Source organism: Colossoma macropomum, unplaced genomic scaffold (genome assembly GCF_904425465.1).
Source record: "Colossoma macropomum unplaced genomic scaffold, Colossoma_macropomum, whole genome shotgun sequence".
Classification (NCBI taxonomy): domain Eukaryota; kingdom Metazoa; phylum Chordata; class Actinopteri; order Characiformes; family Serrasalmidae; genus Colossoma; species Colossoma macropomum.
Genome location: NW_023494796.1, coordinates 15140261 through 15150309, shown reverse-complemented (window position 1 = coordinate 15150309; position 10049 = coordinate 15140261). Strand labels below are relative to the sequence as shown.

General features: G+C 38.4%; 1 protein-coding gene across 2 annotated transcripts in view; it reads left to right on the top strand.

The window, feature by feature from the left end:
- The first annotated feature begins 3807 nt into the window (after positions 1-3807).
- Positions 3808-10049, top strand: part of uba6 (ubiquitin like modifier activating enzyme 6) — a 42988-nt gene continuing 36746 nt past the window's right edge. Inside the window, exons 1-4 of one of the 2 annotated variants that reach the window (XM_036582909.1) lie at positions 3808-3886; positions 7681-7763; positions 9104-9198; positions 9312-9340. In XM_036582909.1, coding sequence (XP_036438802.1) covers positions 7726-7763; positions 9104-9198; positions 9312-9340 — 162 coding nt within the window. In that variant the 5' untranslated portion in view covers positions 3808-3886; positions 7681-7725. Of the gene's footprint in view, positions 3887-7654; positions 7764-9103; positions 9199-9311; positions 9341-10049 lie in introns of both variants that reach the window. The other variant, XM_036582910.1, reaches the window with a different exon arrangement.

Genomic DNA, 10049 nt, shown 5'->3' with positions numbered 1-10049 from the left:
TATCTTGATATTTGGAACTTGTCATTATGCCACATATCTTGACTTGAGCCCTTGTCCCAACTAAAATGAAGCAGCCCATAAACATGATACACCCACTACACATGATAGATCTTACAACTAATTAAGTTAAAAAGATAATCCCAGAGAGGCTGAGTCTTTCAGAACTAAAGATGGGGAGGGGTTCACCACTCTATGAAAGACTGTACTGGCAAATAGTAAAAAACTTGAGGATTTCATCATCTACAGTACAGAATATAATTAAAAGATTCAGAGAATCGGGAGGAATCTCTGTGTGCAAGGGACAAGTCTGAAAACCAATATAGGGTGTCTGTGATCTTCAGGTGCCACTGCATTAAAAACAGACCTGATTCTACAGTGGAAATCACTGCATGGGCTCAGAAACACTTCTGAAAACCACTGTCTGTGAAAACAGTTCATAACTGCATCCACAAATGCAAGTTAAAACTCCACCATGCAAAGAAGAAACTATCTACAAACAGGATCCAGAAACGCTGCCGCCTTCTCTGGGCCTGAGCTCATTTAAGATGGACTGAGGCAAAGTGGAGAAGTAGAAAATTATTATCAGGGCACGGTTCAAAAGCTAGCATCCGTGATGGTATGGGGCACTTTAGTGCACATGGCATGGGTGACTTGAACATCTGTGAAATCACCATTAATGCTGAATGAAATATACATGTTTTGGAGCAACATATCCTGCCACCTGGTTCACATCTTTTTCAGGGAAGGCCTTGCTTATTTCAGCAAGACAATGTCAAACCATATTCTGAATGTATTACAACAGCAGGGCTCCATAGTAAAGAGTCCTGGTGCTAGACTGGCCGGCCTGCAGTCCAGACCTGTCACCCATTGTGAACATTTGATGCATTACGAAGCTACGCCAAAGAAGATCCCAAACTGTTGAGCAGCTGAAATCCTATATCAAGTAAGAATGAGAAAACATTTCACTTTCAAAACTACAGCAATTGGTCTCCGCAGTTCCCAAACGCTTACAGAGTGTCGTTAAACGACAGGATGATTTAACCCAGTGGTAAACATGCCCCTGTCACCTTTTTTGTTGTGTTGCTGGAATCAAATTCAAAATGGTGAAATATTTTTCAAAAACACAATAAAATTCCTCACTTTCAACATTTGATAGGTTTCTTTGTTCAATTTCCAATTAAATATAGATTTTTAATGATTTCCACATCATTACATTCTGCTTTTATTTACATTTCGCACAGCATCCAAACTTTCTTGGAGGGATTGTATAAAAAAAATCATAATTTATAGGATATTTTCTATTGGGAGGTGTCTCAAACCCTAACCCCTGAATTGCAACATGTGAAAATAAAACTTTCATATTTTGCATTTTTTGTTCGAATAAAAAGATTTTACTGATTTCATAGAGTGAAGTTGAAAGACTTAAGTTTAATTTTTAAATAAAAAACTTCATTCCGAAACATTCAGAAAATGCTGTCCCACGTTTTCATGTCACAACCGAAACACAAAGACTTAGGCAGAGCCTTATTTTGGCCACACCCCTGCATTTTAGAGCAGGAAGTGAGATTGCATCCCTGATCCTCATGGCCACATGGTGAGCAATTAGATCTCAAAATCAAAAGGATCATGATCTAAAGTCCAAGTCAGTCTAAACAGATCATAACATAATCCTTGAAAATATCTAAAGTCTGAATATTTTTTGTTTACTGTGGGAACTACTGGTCAATAAAATGGGATTTAAAAATGCTTTTTTATTTTTTGGTGTGAATAAATTCATTTCCACCAATTTGTACCATTAACCTTTTAAAATCTCAAGTTCTTACATCCTAACTCTAATTATTTCAGTAATTACATGGATTAGAATAGAACTTAGCTGGGTTAATCTCTCTCTCTCACACAAACACACAGTTCTGACTAATTATGTCTCTGCAGAGTGTGAGGATTTGTTGAAGAGCTGTCTAGACAAGCGGTCTCGAAGCAGATCCTCTCTCCACGACATACTGCAGCACCCCTGGCAACAGTGACTCCCACCAACCCAATGATTTTTTTGGAGAACCTTCTTTTAACAGCCTTTAGTTCTCTTAATTCATTACCCTTAATTTAGGACTCTTAACATATTGCCCTTAATTTTGTACACTTCTTTTAGTGCCTTCCATTTAGTACTTTTGTTTTAGCACCATTCATTTAGAACCCTTATTTTTGTTCCCCCTAATTTAGCATCTTTATTTTCATGCCTTTATTATAGCGCCAGTATACTCCCCTTATTTTACTACTCTTAATTTAATAACCTTATTTTAGTCCCCTTAATTTAGTACCTTTTACATTACCCTTAATTTAGTACTCTTATTTTATTAGCCCTAATTTAGTACCCTTAACATACTTAAATCAACTAATTCACAATAAAAAAGTATGTATGATTTTACATCATGACACTGTTTGACTGTAGTAACTAGTGGAGTTAATGACACACTTATAAAACAGCTCAGCCAGTTTGTATTGAAGTCTCTGTAGTTACTGAATAATTAGCCTTAGTGTGTAATAAGACTGGGATTTTAAGGAGTTAACCTCAGTGTTACTGAGCTCTGCTAAAGCCTGAGTAGACTGATAAATCAATTTGCTGACAGTAAATCAGTGTGATAAGCCAGTTATAAATCTCAGCATTACTGCAAACCAGTAACAGCAAGCTAACTATGTATGTTAGCAGTGTTGGCTTAAATGCCAAGTCTAAAAATATGGCAGTAACTGAGTGAAATATAGCAATAAATGAGTGAAATATCTATTTGTAAACAGTACATAGGCTTCAAGTGACTTTGAGTGACACAACAGCGGGGAAAAATGAATGAGGAGGCATTGTATCCAGATCATTACTCCACTCTTTGGGAGTGTATATGTTGTCAATAAGGCTAATTTTGTCCATATAATGTTTGTTATCTCTCTGGAGTTGGTTAAGATGATACATCATTAGATTCACTTTGAAGCATTACAAGTCTTAAAAACCACAATGAAACAGAAATCTCTTTAAACTCTCGCACTGAGTGGGAGTATTTGTGGCATGTAAACTAAGAACTAACCCTGCCAATATGGCAGAACAATCCCATAATTCACTTCAAATCTTAAGGCATTACAGTTTTATTGGGCATGAAAGAACCACAGATGATCATATTCAGGTTGCTATGTGCTATTTCACTGTAGGGCATGGGATTCCTCCTTTAAAGAGCCCATATCATGGAAAACTGAATTTTCCTCACCGTTTTTGAAATAACATAGTCTGATATAACATAGTCTGACACTGTTAACTGCAAAAACAGTCTGTATTAAATTCACAATGTATTTAAATATACCCACCTACAGCAGTTACCCACCACCCATTCACACTGACATTATAAGGTGTTTCGGCATGGACTGCTTTTTGAATGAGGCATAATACAATGCAGCCAATCAGAACTGAGCTCATTTACATATAATCAGTCTTGTGGCACAGTAACATAAGCAGCCTGTTAATGTTACCTTGCCTTTAAGACCAATATATGTAAATGAGTAAATGAACTCAGTTCTGATTACATATCAGTATTAGAGGCACAGTAACAGGCCATTCATTTTACTGTGCCTCTAAGACTGATATGAGTAAATGAGACACTGAGCTAATTTACATACATCAGTCTTAAAGGCACAGCAACACAAACAGCATGTTTAATTCTAAGGGATAAAGGGGGGGCTGGAAAATGACTGTTTTTGGTACACACACACACACACACACACACACACACACACACACACACACTTCAGAGTCCTATAGGTGGCGCTGTGGAGCGCTGAAGCCGGAGCGTGCCAAACCAACAGGCCGCAGAAGAAGAAGTTGCTCTCGGCCCCTCACTCACACTGACAGGTATGTAACTCTGAACTCTTTTCGCCTTTTTGTTTTTAATTTGCGCTTTTGATGTCAGTAAACCTGTATTACCTGTGTACCGACACCAGCAACAGCAGGGAGAGAGCGGCCACGCTGAGATATACATTAACCTGATCGTGTTTTTCCCTGTCAGTGTTGAAGAGCTCGGGCCGGGTACTGTGAGTAAGCGGAGTCCGGCTGTGTCCCGAACGGCGCGCTCCTCAACGTGTAGTGCACTATTTAGGCGTAGCCGTTAGGCCATTTCATGTTCTACGTAGTGCACTATGTAGGGAGCGAGGAGCTATTTGAGATGCAGCCTTCGAGTCGGAGTGATTAGCCGCTAAGCTAGTGGGAGCTCAGTGATTAAAACTGCGACGTTAAATTGCTCAAATATAGCTTAGATTTCACAGGTTTAAAGCTTTAATCAGTTCAGAACAACGAGTTTGTTTCCACAAATATCTGTGAGTGTCATTTAAATGATATTTAACTGCTTAAATGTGGAGTTAAACGCTGAAGAGATTTAGCCACCCATTGAATGTCAGTGTGAGGGATAACCCCAATTACTGCTACTACTGACTGATTTTCATCATGTCTCACGTCTTGAAAGTGTTCATTGTTGTGCTTAACAATAAGTGCCTCAAACACGAAGCTGAAATCAGCTTCATGTCCGAATTTTCCCGTCTCACCTTAAATGGTGCAGCACTTACATGCAACTCTGCACCATTTAAGGTGGAAGCCAACTCCAGCCTCGTCTCTTAGTCATGGCCCCTGCAGAAAAAGCTGCTCGACTTTCTTTAAAGGGGACTTTCACCGATTTCTCAAAATGCCTGTATAAATAATTCAGTGGTTGATATATAAACAGAGTCATTGAGAGTGTTTGGATGTAAAATGGTTTGTAGAGAAACATACTGACTTTATTTTTTTTCACAGTGGTGATTATTGAAACCAGGGGTCACGATGCAGATGTAGCCAGATTATTCACTGTCCAAAACCACCAGTGAACCTAGATGTGTCTTCTGAGTTTTTATATGAAACTTTGATAATGGTAAAATAGTGGAAAATTTGAAAAAAAAAGTTTTTTGCCTTAAAACACCCTTCATGTATCCCTCCACCATAAATAGATTAAAATAAATTGATTAAAATACGAAGCTTTATCACAAAACTACCATAAAACAAACATCAGCCAGTATATTTATAACCATGTCATGTAATAACTTTCTGTGAGAGATCTTTTAGAGGAATTAAACTCTCCAGACGTCTGGTTCCCATCACCATCACTGTGAGCAATTCTGACTCGCTGAGTTTCTTTAGGGGTGGCACGGTGGCACAGTGGGTAGCGCTGTCGCCTCACAGTGAGAATGGCCTGGGTTAGATTCCCGGCCGGGTGACCAGGGTCCTTTCTGTGTGGAGTTTGCCTGTTCTCCCCGTGTCTGCGTGGGTTTCCTCCGGGTACTCCGGTTTCCTCCCACAGTCCAAAGACATGCAGTCAGGCCAATTGGACACGCTAAAATTGCCCCTAGGTGTGAGTGTGTATGTCTGTCTGTCTGCCCTGCGATGGACTGGCGACCCGTCCAGGGGATAGGCTCCAGCACCCCACTGCAACCCAGAAGGATAAGCGGTTTAGATGATGTGATGTGATGTGAGTTTCTCTAGAACAAAGCATTTCACACCAAACCACTCTGAATAAATCTGTTGACATGTGAACAATTTTATTACACAGAGGTAAAATGAAGTCTCAGGTCTAAATCTGAAAGCTGTTGTCATTGCTAAAAGTAAGTGCCAAGTTGCTTCAGCTAACTTGACAGACTGGCTTTGACTAGTTTTTTATTTCCCTGACTTTTCTTCTTGTTTTTGCTGGTTTCTCTGGTTCACCTGTAGATTTGTGGTTCAGGTACAACTTCTCACAAAACGAACCACAAATCTGAGGGAAAAGTGAAAGTAAAAAAAAAAACCCTCGGCAAAAGCAACCATGCCGAAGGGATTTAACAGTCTGATGAAGGGCTGCCATAGGTTATAACCAGCTATAACACTGTCGAGCTTTGTAAAGTGATAGTTTGGCGATAAATTCAATTTACAGATTTTTCACCTTAATACCAAATGTCATCAAATGATCAACCAAGTCATGTTAAAAATGGACAGACGTATGTTGGATAGATAAAACCATGGACTATATTCACCAACAGCTTCCACAGTTTTTTCCTAAATTTGTACTTGAGAAAGGTCTTAAGGAAAAGTCTACATCAGACACAGGTTGTGTTCTTAAACCGCAGAACTGTTCACACTTTTGTGCTCTTGAGTGTGTGTAGGTTCTGTTCTTACCCCAAATAAGAAAACACATTGGTGAATGTCAGAATCTTCGTGAAAACTGCGTAACTCTTGTCCACTTCTGCAGACATTCATATGTCATACAGTGTGAGAAACCACATAAACACGCATGTTTTACATTTATTAACCCCTAAAAATCACAGGCCTATTACACACAAAGACTTATTATTCAGTAACTACAGGGACTTCAGTGCAAAATGGTTGAGTTATTCTTAAGTTGTAGACGTGTGTAGTAAAACTTTGGGCCTGGCGGGCTCTGACCATTTTAAGGGGTTAGCATGGTTTGAAGGTGGTATGCAAGGCTAGGCAGTTTTTGACGATGCTGACTTGTGCATATAAGCTTGTTAGCTACATTAAACTCGTAGCTCCAGTGTAAAATTAAGACTAAACGTCAAGTACTAAACATGTCTTGGCTGATTTACTGCATTTTGGGGTATAGTGAAAATTTTGTATTTGATTTTTCGCCAAACAATTTATTTAATAAGGTCCAAAGGCTGCCATTGTTAGTTATCATTCAATGACTCTAACTTACAAATAATAATTAATTTAATAATAAGTCTGACGTGTGCAGATTGATACTGAAATACCGGTCCAATCCTGTTGTTTCTGTTTAGGATTTGATCCTCAAATGACAATATCGATACTGAGTGTTTTCTTTAGGTAGTAAACTGAATATAAAACAGTACAACAGACAAAGAGTATTATCATTAACAGTAATGTCTAGAACACTGACTGCTTTTCCTTCCTCCTCTCCATTTGTTTCTCAACACTCACAGTAGTGAACGCTCTATAATGGAAGAGTTATTTCCCTAAACAGTCAGTTTATGTGGCCGTTTAGTAAAGACTTTCAAATATTACTTTTTAATGTCCATGTTTTGCTGAGTTTTTACCGTAGATATTGTAAAGAATTCCCCTTTTTCACAGACACAAAGACACTTAGACGTATTTATATCAGTATACTAGCCTTGGAATTACTTGACTCGAAAAGTATCTAATCAAAAATACATTTTTGGTACTATGTGCTACTTTTTGTTGTCAGTAATGTAGTCAAGAACTACTTAGCCTGTCAAGAAGATGCTAATTTGACTGACATGCCAGATGACCAGTCACAGGGGACTGTGTGTAGGGGAAGACGATTGTGAAAATATCTTTTTCTGAAAGGCTCATTTTCTATCACAGTGTGCAGTGCTGGCAGCTGTTCACTGCTGCTGACTACAATTTAGCTGGAAAAACAAAACTTGTTTCCTGTCTAAATGATAAAAAGCTGCGCGTGAGTATACACAAAAGTGTGGGTAGCCAAACGGACTGCAGCTGACAAAATCCCAAGAATTGTGGTCAGCTTTGTGTGCAAAAGATATGCCCACATGGAAACGGAGCATCTGAGGCCGAGTCTAATATCCAATATAATGTCGGCCTTTCATTTTGTTCCTGTTCATTTCTCAGGGAACACTCATTCTCTGTTTCTGCAGAGTCCACAGGAAGAACAGTAAGTCGTCCCTTCTCCCCACCCCAACATGGCCGACTCCATGGAGATAGACGATTCATTGTACAGGTAATCAGGAAAACAGTAGTCCCACATGTAAATGTTTGTGATGGTGCTCCTTTGGGAATGATGAAATCTTATCTCCTTGTTGTGATATCAGCACTGATCAGCACTTGAAGGGCCCATAGAGTGTGATGTATTGTGGAGATGTACCATTCACTCCTTAGTTCATACAGTCCATAAGTGGAAACTAAGCCGCAAAAACAGCCCATTTTGAATTCCCTTTTTTGTGATGTCGCGAAAATCAATACTTTTAGATATATCCACCAATTCAGCCTACAGCAGTTCAGCTCTGCTCATACTGAAGTTCTAAGGAGTGTCTCAGTCTGGACCGCTTTTTGAATGAGGCACATTACAGGACAGCTAATCAGAACAGAGGTCATTTACATGTATAAGTCTTAAAGGCACAGTAACAAAAATGAATCCATACTTCTGATCACTGTCCTGATAGCATGTCTAATAGAAACCTGACAGCTCATTTTTTATTAGACCACTTTGTTGTGGTTTATTCTCTTAAAATGACACCAAAGGGAACATTAAGATTACACTACCTAACACAAACAGCTTCCCATACTTAAATTTTTTTTTTTTTAAACAGAATTTTCTTTTTGGCCTGAAGGTGTGCACGCTAGACTAGTTAGGCAATAAGAGAGTATTACTCACAGAGCGTGTTTCTGCTGGAAATCAAAATTCCCAGTTTGTTGGGTGTGGAGATTTCTGTAGAATATGAGCTCTTTCAGAGTGCAGTTCAGATCAGTAAGCACTTACTGTATTATCTGTGCAACAATAACGCTTGAGTGACGTGCAAAATATATATTTTTGTTCGTGTTTTCTTGTTCAAAAAGGTAGACTGTGACAAACTATATAAAAATCTCTGAATTGTTTGGCTTTGTTATATCAGGGTCTTTACATGTCAAAAAAATGCAACAGCAACATTCAGAAATTATTATTAATTGAAAAGATCGTTTAAAATTAATAGCAGAAAAAGCTGCATTTTTGTGTCTGCCTGTCCTGAATATCACAAATAAAGTGCACAAAATAGAATAAAAATCAAAAAACAGAACAGTAACACTGCTATTTTATCTGCATTATGTCGTTAAATAGTTCTTGTTATCTGTCAAATATTACTAAAACTGAAAAGCAGTATCACACCATGTAAATATCTCGATATAATGGTATAGACGATGTATCACCCAGCACCACTATCACTCGCTGTCATTGAACATGAACAAGAAGCTGAGCATTGCAAAACATAGCCAAAGGATAACTACATGGATTTTTGTAGTAAAAAAGCTTTCCAGGTATTTTTTGTTATTTAACTTGAAAAGTAACAGTGCTTCTCTGTGTAGTCGGCAGCGGTACGTCCTTGGAGACCGTGCCATGCATCAGATGGCCCAGTCCTCTGTGTTTTTGAGTGGAATGGGAGCGCTGGGAGTGGAAATAGGTGAGTGATCCTGTAGTAAGTTAATGCTAGAAAGGTCCTGCATTAGTAGATCACCTACACAGATTTCTTGTGTGCCGAGACGCAAACTAAATGAAATGTTTGTCTTCTTTCAGCGAAGAACATCGTCCTGGCTGGAGTGAAGGTAGGAAGATGATTTTGTGTTACTCCATTTCTCATTAGATCGACTTGCTTTTCCAATATGTGACTGTTAGTTTACCTCTCTAACCCTAAAGGTGCTCAGTTCAAGTTCAAGAGGCTTTATTGTGATTTCAGCTATGTACAAGTATAGTGAACACACACAGGGAAACGAAACAACATTCCTCCAGGACCAGGGTGCAACACAGGAACACAAGTGCAAAACAATACAATACAACATCTGTCCTTTGTAACTACATAACTTATTCATCTAGTTAGCAAATAATTTGTAATAATTAATTAATAATACATTTTAGCATTAATAACTGAGTAATAAGCCCACAGTTTCAAGGGGTTAAGGGACACTGCTGTTTCTTTGCAGCCATCCTTTGGAGGTTGTAATTAATGATGCACCACAGTGAAAAAGATTGGCCAAAACTAAAATTGGCAGCAACTGAAATTCAGGATGCACTTGGATGAAAACCAAAATAGAAAACTGAAAAAGCTGGCCGTTAATAAAAAAGGGTTTACCAATAATAATCTTACTAAAATGATTATAGTATGCAGTCTATTGAGTGTATTGTGAAGTTCAGCGTCTTTGACAACAGAGAACGGTTGGTCATCCAAGGCAATGAATTCCATTAATTTTTTAGTTACAATGTTCATTTGTTTGCAGAGAATTAGAAATTAATTAGAAATTAATTTGAATTATCATT